Raw genomic sequence first — 17,959 nt, forward strand, 5'->3', positions numbered from 1 at the left:
CAAAGTTGTAAACATTAAAGTATTTGCTTCATACTTGATCTATGACAAAGTTGTAAACATTAAAGTATTTGCTTTATACTTGATATATGACAAAGTTGTAAACATTAAAGTATTTGCTTCATACTTGATATATCTATGACAAAGATTTTTTTCAATTTTCAATCCGTAACATAATCACAAAAAATTCTTCTAAAGACGTTGAAACCTGATTCTGAACGTTTTAGAAAATATGTTTATATTAAGGTTAGGAGGCTGCCACTACAATATCAAATATAAACCATCTTAACTTACTTTCCTCGGTCGGAAGTTTAAACTGATTAGACACAACTTAAGTTCAACTTAAATACAGTTTTATGAATAAACTTTAAATGGATTGTTTAAAAAATTAAAATACTCTCACATTTTTTATTGGACTAGTTTGCGACGACTCCTTAAAGGAATTGAGTCTTTACAACAAATGCCAATTTTTTAATCACTGTATCTCCATAACCATTTAATGTAAAGCTTTGATATTTCAAACTTAGATTGTTTGATCCATCAGAGTTCATAGGTTGAAATATCTAAGGTCTACGACATCATCGAGTTTTAAAGATATAGGGATGAACAAATCTTGAATGATTCAACTTTTCAATTTGAAAAACACAAACTGTGGGCATTGTCTATACTCTATATGTCATGCATGTAAAACAATAATTGTATTGGTCTTAATTTTTTTATTTTCTATTTTCAGACGCCTATTTGTTTAGAGCTAGATTTCACCCTATAAATTCAAATAATGGAACAATCCCTTAAATTACTAAATAACTAATAAAATTACAGCCTCGGCCCCGACTAAACTGCCTCTGTTCCATTGATTTAATCCTGTTATCTGATCCTACCAAGGAGTTAGACGGTCTAATATGTCAAGTCACTTTAAAGGCACTGTCCACGTAAAGGGTTACCAATAAAGGATTAGTCTGTAAAGGCAATTTTCAACACTTCAAAAATTACGATCCCAAATTTTAATTTTGTCTTCTGCCCATTGAATTTGGTCTTTAAATGGCTTATTTAATGATTTGGCAAATAAAGAAAGAAGTTTATAGTATTATACTATACTTTCGGGGTAATCCTGTAAATTGCCAATGAGAACTTTAATTATACATAATGATACATTCATTACTCCTCGTAATTTAAAATGATTCTCTTTTCGTTAATGAGTTAATTCACGCAGTACCCTTCGAACCATTATAAGTTGATAATGTTAAATATATTTATCAGATTATAGCAACGGCGATATCTTCCAAGTTTTAAATCAGAAAAAAGGGCGGAATGTAACGGTTTAAAAAGAAGATAACTTAAAAATACGTTGTTAGTCCCTTTAAAGTTCACATAAACAGAGAACCACGGGATACCAGACCAGAAAGGGCAACACAAGATGCCATCTTTTTTTATTAAACTCTACAAGGTTCTCACCATCTTTATATCGTTATAATTTAAGTAAGACGACTTTATAAGATCTAGTTCTTAGATTAAGGACAGACTTTAACATATTTCCTAGTTTACGTGATAAGGTTGATCTGCACCGGGGACCCTCCCCTCCCCTCTACTTACCTTCTGGTTGCTAAAGGAACCCCAACAGCAGAACTGTCCAGTGATAAGAGATCACGACTTTTAGACCTAAATTAACTCACAATTAAAATTTGAAATAATGAAAACAAAAATAGTTGAAGACAATTTTATTATTGAAATTTTACCTAACAGTAATATTTTTAGGGTTAAAGTGTCCAATGCAAGCAAGATCTACAAGGGCATGATCACCTTAACAAAAAATAATGTATTTTAAAATTACTAAATATCTTAAAATAAAATTAGTAGATGGATTTTAATCGATACAATTTGTCCATGATTCATGTGAGGCAATGGGGTCATTCCAGGTTAAAAAAGGTATGAACATACAGTACTATCGAGGTTGGGCCGTTTCTTTAGCACACACATTTTACTAAAAGTCAAATGTTGTAAAAATTTTCGGCATAAGATGGGAAAAAAGTTCCGCTTAGCACATTCAACTTACTTGACGGAGAGTCTACATCAGTTACTCGTTTTCCGTCAGCAAACACAGCATATCCAGTAACAGGAGCCGTCTTGGTCTAACAACATTCAAAATTAGATATTTTGAAATTTTCAAGAACCAGTATTTAATTTCTAAGAAAACCCTGTAAGGAAGATGTGAAAAATATCTTACAAAATTAAGATAACAATTTGCCAAGTTTAAGATGATGAAAATATTTTATATATTGTAAAGATATATTTCAAATATAAGATATTTTTCTAGTTTGTAATGAAAATTGAAAATCGCCCATGGATTTCTAACAAAATTGAAAAGAAAGAACCTAGATGAGATTTCATCTATACAGTAATTTATACTCATAACCTTCTTCACCTTTGGATTGTTTGTGTTAAGCGTGACAGGGATCCATGTTACCAGAATAGTCCCATCCTGAGGACCTGAATCCACTCGAACATCCATTGGAGGATCAGGCAAACCTATATAAGGGATCAATCAAATATCTGTTAAAGCCTAATTAATGAATGGATTTAATTATAAGCATTAATTGGGGATCAGTCTTTTGTCCTTCAATTGTGGATTCCTCTACAAAAGTGACTTGCGCAATACTTCTTCAGGAAAACATATAGAAATTATCAGTATTAAAAACTTTTTAAGGGGAGTGGCCGGCTATGTGAGGTAGTTGAACTGAGCATGCAGTGTTGTGGAAAACTTTTTTCTGATTCATTTGAGACATATTAAACTTTTAAAGATCTGTAAATCCTGAGTGTGAGCGCAAATTCGACGTTCACAACTCCTACTTTGGGGGTGGATATGTTTTCAGAATTAGTTTTGTTTTTATTATTAAATAACGACAACGAAAAATAAAGTAAAAGTTATACAGTAATCTAATTAGATGGTTAGGAACATATTTCTCAAAACAAATTTGTCAATAAATCAATGCTAAAATCGATTATTTCATTTTCATTATTATATTGAATTTCTTATTTTCTTTGAATTTATTCGCAGATTTCTTCAAATTCTTTAAATGTCGTCTTTTCAATAATAATTCTAGAAAATCTGCAAAAAATCTTTCTGCATAGTGAGAAAATAGAAACTAATAATTGAACAAGATTACTTATTTTCGATGATAAGACTAATTTTTATTTTCTCAACATGTTCCTATACATGACGTCTGTAGTTTATCTTTTTACATTTTATGTCGTCGTTATTTAATAATTTATAGAAAACTAATTCTGAAAACGTATCCACCCCCAAAGTAGGAGTTTTGAACGTCGAATTTGCGCTCAAACTCAGGGTTTACAGATCTTCCTGAGATTAGATAAAGGTTTCAATGATACCGTTGTGAATCGGGCATTGTCCTCTTTTCGATCATGGAGAATCATTTTGTATAGGGATTAATTTGTTGTTTAAAAGAAAGTAAACACGGTTTGATTTTACATAGTTCGTGGATCAATTATCAATCAATTAAGTTTATCAATCTTACTTCTTGTAGTGTTAAATGGAATCAAGATCAGAGATCAATTGCACAATCCGAATTACAATTGTAATTAAAAGAAAATCCATCACGTTTAATGGGATCTTTCCCTTTCCTTTGTATTTTAAAATAATGGCTTTGAAAGGAGATCATGTTAATTGGCAAGCTGTTCTTGTATTAAGAAATCTGTCACATTTGTATTTTAAATCATAGTTTAAAAATCTATCACAAAATCCGTTAGTCAAAAAACACAATGGTTCAAATTGGATGAGAAATCCAATTTTAAAACGTTGTGTTTATTTCAAAGAAGATTTTAAAATTTTAAAATATTTCTCATACTTATTGCCAGGACAAACAATCGAAAATAATATAAAAAAGTAAATAAATGAAACTAAAAAAATACCTTTGTTAAGAGTTCTGAACTCTGTGTGCGCTGAGAGTTTTTCCAAGAGGCGGATTAAACTTTTTTCATCAACATAGGGAGAGGCCTAAACAAAATATGAATTGATGACATTGTTTTTCGTTGTTCATACTACACAATTTCGCTAAGGATTTGATAAATTGTACGTAATAATTGTTTAAACCGTTTTGGACATATATTTCTCTGACGATTAAAAATCAAAATATCCTGTTAGAAGAAGAAGAAAAAGACGCCAATTATTCTATAGATTACTGATAGTTATAGCATAATGATAAACATACATAATAAAGTCTTTTACTTACTTTGATATTTTTAGCTCTAATGGAAACTTTGTAGGGTGTATTTGGGTTCAAACCTGAACATAATTTAAAATTAGCAACATTGGCGCAAATCAAATTTTCCAAGAGGTGTGGACTGTGGTGGGAGATAAAAATTCAATAAAAAATTTAAGTAGAGGCAAGGAATATATTTTTTAATCTAAATATTTTTACTACTTCTAAAAATTATCATAACTGTCACACAGATAAAAAGTTAATTTTTTTGGAGGGGGGGGGGATAGATTTGCTGCCTTTTTAAGGGGAGGGGGCTTCTTTAGAGGTGGAAGATATCTGCTTTTGTATGCGGGGTGGGGGGAGCGGACGTATAGGTACCCAATTGGTACCTGGTTTTGTGTGGGAGGGGGGCTTGTATACAAGCCTCCTATTGTAATGGAAGACCTCTTCTACTTTAAAGGGGGGGCGGTAAGGTACCTGCTATTGTATGTCTATAAACCCCAGGTTTCACAGTTCTAACCTCAACACCATTCACAGAAACCTTGTAATAGAGATAATTAGTAAAATTCACAAAAATCTTGTAATAGAGATACATATTAAAAACTGTTTCTCTAATTTTGTTTATGTTTTTCGAATGTTTCGATAATTTTTTTTTAACTCACCGTGTGCTGGAAATTTGAGTTGCTTGGAAGCCAGGATATAACGGCAGATGTAGAAGTCACATTTGAAGCCTAAAATTTCATTTACGTTAGTTATGCAATGCTTCATGCAAGGAAAGGAATGCTGAAAGCTTAAATTGTTGGTAATAGCTATTAGCTAATCTTTAAATGTTAAAGTGCCATGCACGATTCACGGCTTTTAAACTTTTCAGCATCAAACAAATTATATCACAAACGATCAGATATATTTAATTTTAATTTTTCGAATCTATTTTTCTTCAAAAATAACAACTTTCTGTGATTTTACTATTTGAGGTTTGGTTAAGCTAGATAGATTGTTGCAGGAGGTTGCTTATTTTTTTTTTTGGGGAGGGGGGGGGTGTCACCGTACATATAATACGAAATTATTAGTTTTCATAAAAAAAAACCCTACCTTGACACAACTTGGTCCTAATGGAGCATCCTTCCCAATAATCATTGTGCAGGCGGCATCACGTGATGTTCTTCGGTTGATTGTAACTGATCTTACGCTGATTCTGTGCGGCTAAACAAAAAAAAACCGTAAATTTTTTGCAATTTTATGGGGTTTTACTGCATAGTAAAGACAAAAATAAGATAAGAAATTGACTTAATTTCTTTTCTATACGATTTTTCCTTTTCAAGTTACTGAAACAATATTAACACAAGGTGTTTTACATTCTTTTGAAAAAAAAACTAAACATAAAAACAACACCAACAGAATCATAGCTTGATTTTTTTGGTAATTTTTAACAACTATATTACATTATCAAGTTTTTAAAACTAATTTATCATATTTCAAATGCCAATTTAGCAACAAAATTATCAAGCTGCTGGTACTTTCATTTCAACCCAATAGATCGCTATCCCGTATTTTACAATTTATAGGCAAATCTCTCAACTTCTCAAGATCAAAAAAAATAAAATAAAATGTTAAAATAAAAAAATAAAACTTAAGATATAATCAAATATTTACCTTTGTACTATCTACTCCTTCAACTAAAGCCCTCGTTTTGTCTGTAGCTCGTACAGTGGTCTTCAGAAATCCGTCAACATATACGTGATACATTTCAATAATTCCAGGGGGGCAGTCAGGGGGATTCCAACCTATACAATACATATACGTGATACATTTCAATAATTCCAGGGGGCAGCCAGGGGGATTCCAACCTATACAATACATATACGTGATACGTTTTAATAATTCCAGGGGGACAGTCAGGGGGACTCCAACCTATACATGAGAATGATAATTTTAAACAATACATATACGTGATACATTTCATTTTTTAAAATTGCAGAGGGGGCAGTTAATTACTAGTATTATTCGCTTATTAACAATTTTTTAAAAGTTTTTATATATAAATAATATTAAGAAAATAAAAAAATGTTTCATATATTTTATTTTTTTGTATGAATTCTACTCACCGATAAGAATACTTTTGTTTAATTGTCTTTCAAGCGTAAGTTGTTTAGGAGGGGGAACTGCACCGGCATCAGAGGGCTCTAGCAGATCATCCTCCTCAACAATTTCAAATAAAAAGTTTAACTTTTTTTGCCTTGTTTCAAAATTTCCTAATTTTCACCCTAATGGTATTTTTCAAATAAACCTAATAAAATTGGATTTTAAAGTTGTGTCAACATTTTTTGTAATTTGCTTATAGTTTTTTGATTTGTTAACATTTTTCATTGTTCAAAATACAGTTTTCTGATTTGGTTAACTTTTTCCTAAATTGTTAAAATTCTCATTAATTTATTGAACAAATTATGATGATTTTTTTTACCTTTTTCCGATTTAAATTTTTTCTATCTATCTATATTATTCTAATTTAATAATGTATTTATGATTTGTTTACATTTTTATGATTTTATCAAAGTTGTTTGATAATTTATTTATACTTTTCCGCTTGTTGAATTTTTTTAATAACATTTTTCATTACCTGTCTTCGTCGGTGATGGTCCATAAGTTCAGGGTCAAGTGGAGGTAAATCTATCTCATCGGGAGACTAAACAAAATATAATTTGTTTCCTTCTTTCTCAAAAATCCAGTAAATTTTTCGCTTATTAAACTTGTTCATAAACCATAGCACCCGTACTAACTTTTAATAAATTAAACTTTGAGAAAATGCAATAATGGATTGAGTTTGTTGAAAAAAGATGACTAGAGACGATGAAGATGTGGGATATGACTTCAAGAATAAGGAAATTGAAGTTTTCCATGATAAATGATGGATCTAGAAAATAAATAAATAACAGTCTACTACAATTCCGAAGATATCAGGAATGATAGAGAGGAAATACAAAATAGTAGAAAGCTGAGCCTCCACCAGGAAAGTTTTAACGGGTGAGCCCTTCCCCCTATATTGACAAAATCCTGTATACGCCCTTGGTTGTATTGTTTACCTGCATAAACATAGGATGCATGAGATGCTGATGTTCATCCCAGTTTTCCCCAGGAAGGCTGAACATTACATTTTAAGTTCAAATTTTATGATTATTCTGATATACAGTTTTTTTATTGCAAAAATGGGATAAATTTTCCTACAAACATTTGACTCTTTTTCATTCCTCTTTTTAAATATGATGTTTGTTGTTGTAACTAGTTTGTTAAGCTATAAGAAATATTTCGTTAAGTATAATGTTTACATGTGTTTACCTACTGCCCTACCTACTTGCCCAGGACCCCCCCCCCTGACATTAACTATATATTATGATATTTATATTGTAGAAATATATGAAATATTCATGTAATACATATTTATAATTTGATTTTATCACAAGGATATATGAATATGGTCAGATATAAAGGAACTGTTGTTGCACTGGCAAGTGTCCTTCCAAATAAAGACGCAATGGCCGATTTTCAACGATCACCTTTGACTCTGTATCTGACCAATAACTTGGAAGATGTAGTCCTTTAATCTTTTAAACTTCCTCCATCCTTTTAATGGTATAAATCCACAAATTACTTTCACTCAGACACACAATTAAAAATAATCAATTAAAAAAAAGAGTACTGAGTACAGTTGTCAAATTGACATTACATTTTATAAAAAAGGAGGGTTCCTTGAAAATTACGTTTTCAATCTCTTTAATCTCGTTACATTGTGTTGAATAGTTATTATGTTTTAGATTTAAATTTAAAAAATATTTTCTACAATTAAATGTAGATATTTAAAGTTTTCTATTTCTCCTTTCGCGGTACAACTTACAAGTTATGAATTTTAAAGAATATTTTAATTAAGTTTCAGTAAGTTTTTTTAATGTTACATACATTGAGAGTGAGAACCAAAAAACTGAGGAATAGAAAGAAGACATTTAAACCATCATAGGTATGTTTGAGGCTGTTATTAAGCAATATTCTTTTACCAGTAGCTCGAAAACCAACTTATTAAGGAAAATTGGTCTGTGTACACAGCAAACTTTCTGTGTTTATTTTACTACTAAAATTAATATCTTTAGTCTTACAGTCGCATTCCTATTCCACAGTTTCATTAGTTGATATATTTTACGTAAATACAATGCATTAAAGTATACAAATATTCAAATTATGCACTGATGGTGACCATTGCCGTTTCAGAATATTAGAAATTATGAAAGCTCTACCAAATTCGTACCAGTCTGACCCTATTCTCGTACCGTACTAGCTGGGATTGAAAAAGTAACTTTTGCTGTATCTGTCTTTTGACTTGGATTTACATGGATTTATTTTGCAAGGAGAAAACAGCCAAAAAAAGGGAGAGAAACAAAAAATAAACGAATATTTCTTATCCAACCTGTTAAGATGAGGTTCCGGTGTAATCATTCTACTCTCAGGTATATCCCTCATACTTAGGGCAAGCTCCTACAAAAAAGTTGTGATAAAAATAGTAATAATCCTTTTAGATTTAATCTGCAGAAGTCTAAGGTCGGAACTTTTGATTGAGATTGCGCTAATATTTGAAGGTCTGAATTAATCAAGGTTAATCCGTAAGAAAAAGTTGACTCTAATTAATGGCAGATTTTTTTCAAATCATTTTCAAATTGATAAGAATAAACTTGATCCATTGGATTACAAATATATGTAAGTGCTTTCTAAATGGATTAACATTACAAAAATTCCAACCTCTGTTTATAATAATTTTCCACATACAGAGAAACATGTTCACAATGCCTAAGTATTGGTTTATTGGTAGATTTTCTGGTTGAGGATACATTGTGCTCCTGGAGCTAGACCCATCCTTACCAGGATATTAGCAAGATATTGGATATATTAACAATATTTACATACATACTTACATATATATATATATATATATATATAATATATTTATATTTATATATTTATATATCTATATAATAAAAGAAGACATTCGTATATATATATGTTGCGTATAGCCGGCCAAACGGCTGGACCGATTGGGCTGAAATTTTTGTGGGCACTCTTAAGTGGCCGGGGGGTGTTATAGGCTAAAACATTGGAATTTTTAAAAAAGGAAATTAAAATTTCAAATTTTTTTTTTCACGGGCAACGCCGGGCCCCACAGCTAGTATATACATAAGTATATAAGTACGTACACCTTAAAGGTATAGAAGTGATCTCCAAAATTGACCTACCTCGTAGCCTACCTGGGGTATAGAGGTTGACCTCCTAACCTATCTGGGGTATGGAGGTTGACCTCCTAACCTACCTGGGGTATGGAGGCTGACCTACTAACCAACCTAGGATATTGAGGTTGACCTACTAACCTACCTGGGGTATAAAGGTTGACCTCCTAACCTATCTGTGGTATACCTGGGGTATGGAGGCTGACCTACTAACCAACCTAGGATATTGAGGTTGACCTCTGAACCTACCTTAGGAATAGAGACTGACATCCTAACCTACCTGGGGTATGGAGGTTGACCAATGATCTTCAGCCTCCTCTGGAGCTTGAGCTCCTACTACAGCACTTTGATGGAACTCCATAAGATCCTCTCCAACCAACCGAGTAATATAGTTTGAGGGAACATAACCCCGTCTAAATAATAAAAGTTTATTCATTTCTTATAAAAATTTAAAGGTGTTCAAAGGGATTGAGTCTTTAGCAGAAACTTTGATTTTCTAATCCCTATATGTTTGCAACCCAATTATGTCATAGACTTTAGATATTTCAAACTATGAATTGAATCAAATATTCTAAGTTTGAAATATCAAAGGTTAGCACAATCAGGTTGCAAAAAGATATGATTAGAAAATATGAGATTGTGGCAAAGACTCAATTCCTTGCAAACATTTTAAGGTGTAGGATTTATAACAAATATTTATGTTACTATATGCCTATACCGATACCAAACCATGAAGAAATAAGTTTCCTCTATAAATTTATATCTAACCTGCCGTCCAGAAGTTCCCCTTCGAGGAATCCATCATCGTCTATGTCACCCCAGACAAGAACATAATCACCAGCTGTCAACTGAAGTATTGAAAGGTTGGCATCAGTCTGTGTTCGGTATACATCTGTGAAGCTAGTGTTTGGCATCGTTATCGATAACGAACAAATAAAATTATGAACGATGGTGCAAAATTGAGGAGTGATGAATGAAGAAAATGACAACTGCACCCCCCCCCTTATTTACCTGCAGGAAAATGCTATTTTTATGTCAAAGTATATTCTTTATATTTTATAATGAAAATTGTCATATTTTTCTAAAAATACCATTAATATGTCTACAAGTACAAACACACCTAGTGACCTGACTGACCTAACTTGAACGAACAAACAAAGTTATTGAACGAACGATTTTTCTGAACGAACGAACTTGTTGGACAATCGTTAATTAAAATAGCGAATGAAAATCAAGTGAAATTACCGAATAAACAGAAAACAAGCAGAAATAAACTAGAAATGAAAGAACCAACAAATAATCTGCGCAACGGGCTGTTATTGAACGAACGATTTTTCTAAATGAACGACATTGTTGGACAAATGTTAGTAAATAGAGAATGAAAATCCATAAAATTACCGAATACACAGTGAACAAACAGAAATAAACTAGAACTGAACGAGCCATAAAATTGACAATGCAACGGGCTATAAACGGACAGTAAATGAACGATGAATGAACAAATTGAAGGAAATATCAAACGTGTCCATCACTGAACGAAACGGTAAGTTTTTTTAATTGCTAAAAATCTTAAGAAATAATTCCGCTTTTAACAATCTTTAAACTAAAGCGTAATATGCTATTTAGATATAAAAACTAATACTTGAACTCAATTCCGTTTAGTTCGTTCAGTCTAGAAATATATGGATTGATAAATACTTATTATTATCTTATATACATGGTATAAACATGACTTGATATGGAACAAGACGACTATGAATTTAGAAATCCTCTTTTTCATCTTACATATTACACTTCATTTTATGTAATTAAGACAAAAATAGAGACAAGACGAGGGCATGTTTTGTTTTCAATGATAAATTTTTTAGATACAGTGATAACCAGAAAATTCTTGAATAGGAAGACGACTTTTAGACTCAATTTATGAATTTAAATAGTCCAATATGCCTAAGATACGGCAGTTGTGTAGTGTAAACAGGTCCATTTCGCTTAATTTGTAATTTAATAAGCTGGCTAGTTAAACTATTTGCTTTGTAACAACATCAAATACATACACTTAAGTATTTCTATAAAGTCGTCTTCCTATTTTAGAGTTTTCTGGTTATCGCTTTAGTTTGGTTTATTTCAAAAGCGAGTAATGTTTTTAAATAAATGAAGTTTAATTTGTTTTAGTAATATTAGTTTAATTAACTTACTGGTAGCTCATGCTCAGGATTGTCGTTCTGTGACTGTGCAAAGGGATCGTATGTGTACCTAAAAATAAACATTATTAAAGGAATAAATTTAGATAACATTCCCTTTAAGGTGTTGAAATAAATATCAAATTCATATTTGATCGGAAGTTGCTTTTAATCGGAAACGTTGTCAATCGGGCATTGTGATTTTTGCATGAACGGTCATTTTAAATCAAACTTAAGCAACTGTTAACTTTAAGTCATCAAAGTTCTTTAGAATTACCTAAAAAATCCTTTAAACTGTTAAAGTTTGCAAACAATCCTTTAACGGTGTACCTGGCTAGATACACATAGCATCTTCCTTTTCCAGGAATCTCCAGCATGTCCAGCTTGTTAGAATCATGTAGACCATGCTGATTTATCTATACAAAAACATTGTAAAAGGGAGAGGTCGCAAATTTTGAATAATGAAAACTTGACATTTGGATTTTTTTTTCACATTTTATTTTGTTTTTTTTGATTAAATAGATTTATCATATTTTTTTCATATAAAACAAATTGTGTGTTTTAAAATTAGCTTTTTATCAATGTATCTGAACGAACATTGTATTTCTCAAAAATCCTGAATAAAAAGCTAAACTGAAGTTATGATTTGTTTCTAACATATATTACATTAAGCTTAACACTAATTTTAAAAGCATTAAAATGTCTAGTCTAATTGTAAATAAAATTTTTTTAAATAATAAAAACGTAATGAATTGAAGAGAAGTGGATGAATTTTTGTAAATAATTGTGCATATGTATAGTTTATGTAACTTAAAATGAAGAAATAATTTCATGAATTAAAGGGACCGTAAATAATGACCCTCCATGCAAAAATTGTATGGGTACCGTTGTGAATCGGTACTGTTGTGAATCTCTGCATGGAGGGTCAGTCAGATAAATAAAAAAAATAAAAAGTAGATTTTTGTTCAAATTAGCTTTTTGATTTAGGGGGTTTAAACTTTAAAGTTCATTAAAACTTCATTTTTTGATAGAAAAGTGCCCCATGGGCCTAACGTAACATTAATTAACTAATAAACAATGTAGTAAAATAACCTCATTTTCAAGGCTTCGCTCCAACATAAGAATATCGCAGAGGTGAGACTGAGAGCTCTCTAAAAAAAAGACAAAATACGTAATTTCTAAAAAAGGAAAATGAAATATAAAAACAGCTTTTTAACAAATTTATCTGAAGAACTGTTTGTCCCACATCATAATGGATTGGGATTTTAGGATGTGTAAAAATTTATGAAAATAGGATAATTAAACAATTTTAATTTTAATTTTAAAAATGGGTTAAAAAATAAAAATTCTGAACGTTTGATTATAATCAAATATTACAGATAATTAATTTTGACAATTATTAAACATCAATTTCTCTGTCACTTTTGGGAATTTTTACGATAAAAAGATTTGCAATATTAAAGTTTTGCAATATAACAAAATATTCGCAACATGTATTCGTCAAAACTTTCTTTCGTTGAAGAATTATTACTCTTCAAGTCAACCCGGCCGAAATACTTTTAGTCAATTTTCGCATTATGCATTTAAGAAAATGGCGGTCATTTTTAACACTTATTAAAAGAAAAGAAGTGAATCCAGTTATAAAAAAACGTTCATATTTTAATTTATTAAATTTTTTTACAGATTGGAAAAATTCCAACAATAGCAAAGTTACAGCAATTTGAAAATTGGCAAGATTAAAAGGAAACCCTGTACACGAATATTGGCCGCTCTGCAGCTATTTAGATATGTTATATTTCCTTTTGTAGGGTTAAACATTTTATTAAATTTAAATTCATCAAAATAGTTTGTCAATAACTTACCAATTATCAAAATAGTTTGTCAATAACTTACCAATTATCAATAGTTTGTCAACAACTTACCAATTATCAATAGTTTGTCAACAACTTACCAATTATCAATAGTTTGTCAATAACTTACCAATTATCAATAAGTTGTTTATAACTTACCAATTATCAATAGTTTGTCAACAACTTACCAATTATCAATAGTTTGTCAACAACTTACCAATTATCAATAGTTTGTCAACAACTTACCAATTTTCAATAGTTTGTCAATAACTTACCAATTGTCAATAGTTTTTCAATAACTTAACAATTGTCAATAGTTTGTCAACAACTTACCAATTATCAATAGTTTGTCAATAAGTTGCCAATTTTATCAATAGTTTGTCAACAACTTACCAATTGTCAATAGTTTGTCAATAACTTACCAATCGTCAATAGTTTGTTAATAACTTACCAATTGTCAATAGTTTGTTAATAACTTACCAATTGTCAATAGTTTGTTAATAACTTACCAATTGTCTATAGTTTGTCAATAACTTACCAATTGTCAATAGTTTGTTAAATAGTTTGTCAATAACTTACCAATTGCTTCAGACTGATGATGGTTACCGATAGTCTCATAAGCGGGTGAGGGCAAACTTAGCAAAAAAAACACATCAAAAACCAGAAAATGAAGGAATTTCAAGTTACGCTCAATTTAATAGTAACGTGTCCGATTAATGAATAGCCTTAATGATATATCTGAAAATTAATAATTTGTAGTTGTAGATAAATAATGTGATGTAGAAATTTAACACAAAGAGGGAAACATAATGATTTTACTTTTTCTGAATAACTATGATTTCTTCCTTATTTTTACACAAATTAAGATTACATGACTATTAAATTAGAGGCGTAACTTTTTTATTACAGGTTCAGTTGAAATTACGTCTCAATTTTTAAATTTATTTGATTTAAATTTGAACTGTATTTTTCGGAGGTCATCACGTGTGTCCATATGTTTCAGTGATCCTCCATTAAAGGAGGGACATAACCGATTCACAACGGTCTATCTAGGTTTAAAAGTGTTTAATTTTGATAATATATATGTATTTGTTTTACTGCAGTAGAAATGAGAATTCAAAATTGAAAAAAATCAGTTTTTGCAAAATTAAAAACATTGATATCTTCTTTATACTTGATTAGAGAAAGCTTTTAAGGGTGCCGTTGTGAATCAAGATGTAAATCTTTCCATAGAGGGCCACTTGAAATTATGCTTACAGTCCCTTTAAGAGTGTGTAGTCCAGTAGAGTTCGGTTGGGCTGGTTCAAAAAAATGTTGTTGATGTTGTTCCTGTAGTAAGGCTGTTGTTCATGAGTTCCATGAGACGAGGTTGTTGGCAACCTCATCATAGAGTTCAGACTCGATAATCCTAGATAGTAAATATATTCAGAGTTTAAAGGGAGGGTTCACGAACTTGAAATATAGGGCGAGTATGATTAGATTTTGAGTTAATGGTTTCTATTCAATTTTGTTTGTCAATAAGATAGTTAGTTTCTCAGACAATACAAGAACAAAAGAATATGAATCTTTCAATAAAATATTATGTAGCATTCAGTAGCGCTTTTTGAAATTTGTGAATATTTACCAATGAGACTTTAAAAGATTGTGAGCTGATGTGTAACCTGCAGGTATGAAGAGGAGAGAAAACTAACGGGAATATTAAGGATTAAAAACCGATGAGAATATGAAGGAATGATAACCAATGAGTATGTAAAGGATAGTAAACCAATGAAATTATGAAAAATTACCAGTACTTAGACTATGAAGAATTGTCAACAAATGAGAATTTAAAAGGTTATCAACCATTTGAAATATAAAGTATAAAAGAATAAGAAGGTTTGATAACAAATGAGAATATATGTAGATGGCTCTCAACTAATGAGAAGATAAAGAATTGTCAACCAATGAGAATATAAAGAATTGCCAATGATTATTTAAAGGATTCTTCACTAATTATAGTTAGTGTTGTTAACCTATTAGAATATAAAAGAGCTTACAACCATGAAAAAAGGATTGTCAAACAATGACTATATATAGGATAGTAAAACAATGAATATGTACTGAATTGTCAATCAACGACTATATAAAAATTGTAAACCAATAAGAGTATAAAGGAATGAACCAGAGGATTGAATAACAATGAGCATATAAAGGATTTCAAACCTATGAGCATATCAAGGATTGTCAACCAAATAGAATATAAAGGATTGAACCAATGAGAGTATAGAGGATTTAACCGGGAGGATTGTCATGACCAATGAGAGTATAAAAAAAGATTGATCCTGGAGGATTGTCAACCAATGAGTGTATAAAAAAGATTGAACCTGGAGGTGTAGAATGCATGGTCCGCATGACAGGTAGAGGGGAGAAGTCTGATGAAGGAATGAAGGGCGAAGAAACAGAACCAATAGTTGACCCTACTCCTCCAACCTGAAACAAAGGGGAAATCTAAACTATATTTTTTTACCCCAGAATTTGAAGCATGCCTACACAGAGCACAAAATTTGTTTATCACTGTAACTGAATTTCGGTAAAACAATTTTTTTTGTTTTTCCCTCCAACTCTTTGAAAATAATTGTTTACGGTTTGAATAAACCACTAAGTTAAAGGGACTGTAAACGTAATATCAAGTGATTCTTCATGCAAAGATTGCTATACCAAATTTACATCGCTTCCCATAAAACCTTTGTATGATCAAGTATGAATTAGAATTCCATGTTTTTGTTTTAAAATCTGTTTATTTTGATTTGTGGTTTCTCTGCAAAGTGACTTTTTCTTGCTTATAAGAAAAACTGGGGAAAAAACACTTTTCGAGTTAGAAAAATATATTATCTTCAACTTTAAGGTTTCACTTGAAATTACGGTTCCAGTCCCTTTTATCCCTAATCCTGTCAAGGGGTAGTTTAAAGGTGTGCCTGGGAGAAGAAAAGTGAGTTCTGTGCTTATAAATTACAATACAGGATTAACTACAAAGTACATTGTTACCCAGAGAACTACTCTCGTTTTATACACACTAGCAGGAGTGCCCCGCGCTGCCCGTGGAATTTCAATCTTTTTTATTTTAGCCTATCTTACCATCGTTGTAGCCACGGATTCCCTTAAAAATTGTCAGCCAATTTAGTACAGCCGTTTGGCAAGCTATAGCTAACACGTATATATAAAGCCACAAGGTTTATTTTATTTAGCAGATAACTGATATAAATATCTCAGAAAATGCTCAGTGCATATTTCAAAGGGGACTTATCAAATTGTGCTAATTAAAAGAAAGAAGCAATTTTTTATAAATCTTACTTTTTAATATCAAAAATCAAATTATAAGGGACTTTACAGAAGACCGAATTTTATGGAATTGAAAGATTTTCAGGTGGAAAAAAGGTATAATTATTTGTTGTTAATCCTGTATAAAATGGTAGTGAGCTTTAAACAAAACGAAATAACTTAAGAATTGGTGCTAAATTATCCATAGTGAATAAGTTTGAATCGATATGTGAGTACAAATCTATAAAAATTGAATGGGATAATTTAAGTCCAGATCTTTATTATCCGGGCGCTCCCTCTTTTCTTAACTTCCTTGGAGGGGTTTCCCTTAGTTAGAGGTTGGCGTTAATTTGTGTCTTGTAACAAAATTTAGGTGGCTGCAGTGTCTAAAAGGTTTATTACTTCTTGCAGTTGACACGAAAATAAAAAGGTGAAATTATTTCAGATTTGATTTACCAATCGGATATTTTAATATACATGAAAGATCTTGAGGTTAATCAAACATGAATGATTTGTCTAGCCTCCATACATGTTTAAATTATCATATAATACATTATAGTGTGCGCTTTAACTTACTTTCCCTAAGAATCTTACATTGCCCTAAAAACACAAGGTTGAAAAATTAAATTTGATAAAAAGATTATTACAATATTTAAGCAAAGTACCTTAAGATACATAAACTTTTTACCTAAACCTTCAAAATTGAACCAAGGTCTAAATTAATGAATAGCAAAAAGAATTTGCACTACGTAGACTAGGTTGAACCCCTTCTCTTGAACTGGAACTGTTTCAGAAGAGAAGAATTAAAAATGGTCCACGTAACTAAGTTTAACTAAGAAGTCTTTTTATTCATTCAATTTGGTGCCCATAGAGGGTGAATAAATCACCATTGAAAAGGGTATTGCTGTGTATCATTGATGGTACTCCGTTAAAATAGACATTTTTTCAACTATTTTTTTAAGATGAAAAAATCGAAAAAGGGCGGGAAAGGGTGGAGAGTGATAGATGCATAAAAATGACCTACCTCTGATCTATACTCAGATAAATTTGTGTGTTTAGACTCTAAACTAGGACTATGTAGACCTGTGAGAGAACCCTTGATGTAACTGTTCACATCTAAATTAGTATTAAGGAATAAAAAGGGGGGGGGGGGG

General features: G+C 31.0%; 1 protein-coding gene across 1 annotated transcript in view; it reads right to left on the reverse strand.

The window, feature by feature from the left end:
* Positions 1-17,922, reverse strand: part of LOC111699788 (RIMS-binding protein 2) — a 38,556-nt gene extending 20,634 nt beyond the window's left edge. The window contains exons 1-24 of the mRNA XM_023470520.1: positions 17,830-17,922; positions 17,382-17,405; positions 15,872-15,977; positions 14,838-14,916; positions 14,088-14,143; positions 12,751-12,809; positions 11,989-12,074; positions 11,674-11,731; positions 10,247-10,326; positions 9,759-9,891; positions 8,668-8,735; positions 7,295-7,352; positions 6,832-6,897; positions 6,320-6,413; positions 5,868-5,998; positions 5,307-5,417; positions 4,877-4,945; positions 4,692-4,755; positions 4,245-4,297; positions 3,925-4,009; positions 2,420-2,523; positions 2,051-2,126; positions 1,734-1,797; positions 1,591-1,656 (exon numbers count right to left, since the gene is read on the reverse strand). Coding sequence (XP_023326288.1) covers positions 1,591-1,656; positions 1,734-1,797; positions 2,051-2,126; positions 2,420-2,523; positions 3,925-4,009; positions 4,245-4,297; positions 4,692-4,755; positions 4,877-4,945; positions 5,307-5,417; positions 5,868-5,998; positions 6,320-6,413; positions 6,832-6,897; positions 7,295-7,352; positions 8,668-8,735; positions 9,759-9,891; positions 10,247-10,326; positions 11,674-11,731; positions 11,989-12,074; positions 12,751-12,809; positions 14,088-14,143; positions 14,838-14,916; positions 15,872-15,899 — 1,688 coding nt within the window. The 5' untranslated portion in view covers positions 15,900-15,977; positions 17,382-17,405; positions 17,830-17,922. The remainder of the gene's footprint in view (positions 1-1,590; positions 1,657-1,733; positions 1,798-2,050; positions 2,127-2,419; positions 2,524-3,924; positions 4,010-4,244; positions 4,298-4,691; positions 4,756-4,876; positions 4,946-5,306; positions 5,418-5,867; positions 5,999-6,319; positions 6,414-6,831; positions 6,898-7,294; positions 7,353-8,667; positions 8,736-9,758; positions 9,892-10,246; positions 10,327-11,673; positions 11,732-11,988; positions 12,075-12,750; positions 12,810-14,087; positions 14,144-14,837; positions 14,917-15,871; positions 15,978-17,381; positions 17,406-17,829) is intronic.
* Between the last annotated feature and the right edge of the window lie 37 nt (positions 17,923-17,959).

Source organism: Eurytemora carolleeae, unplaced genomic scaffold (assembly GCF_000591075.1).
Source record: "Eurytemora carolleeae unplaced genomic scaffold, Eaff_2.0 scaffold61, whole genome shotgun sequence".
Taxonomy (NCBI): Eukaryota; Metazoa; Arthropoda; class Copepoda; order Calanoida; family Temoridae; genus Eurytemora; species Eurytemora carolleeae.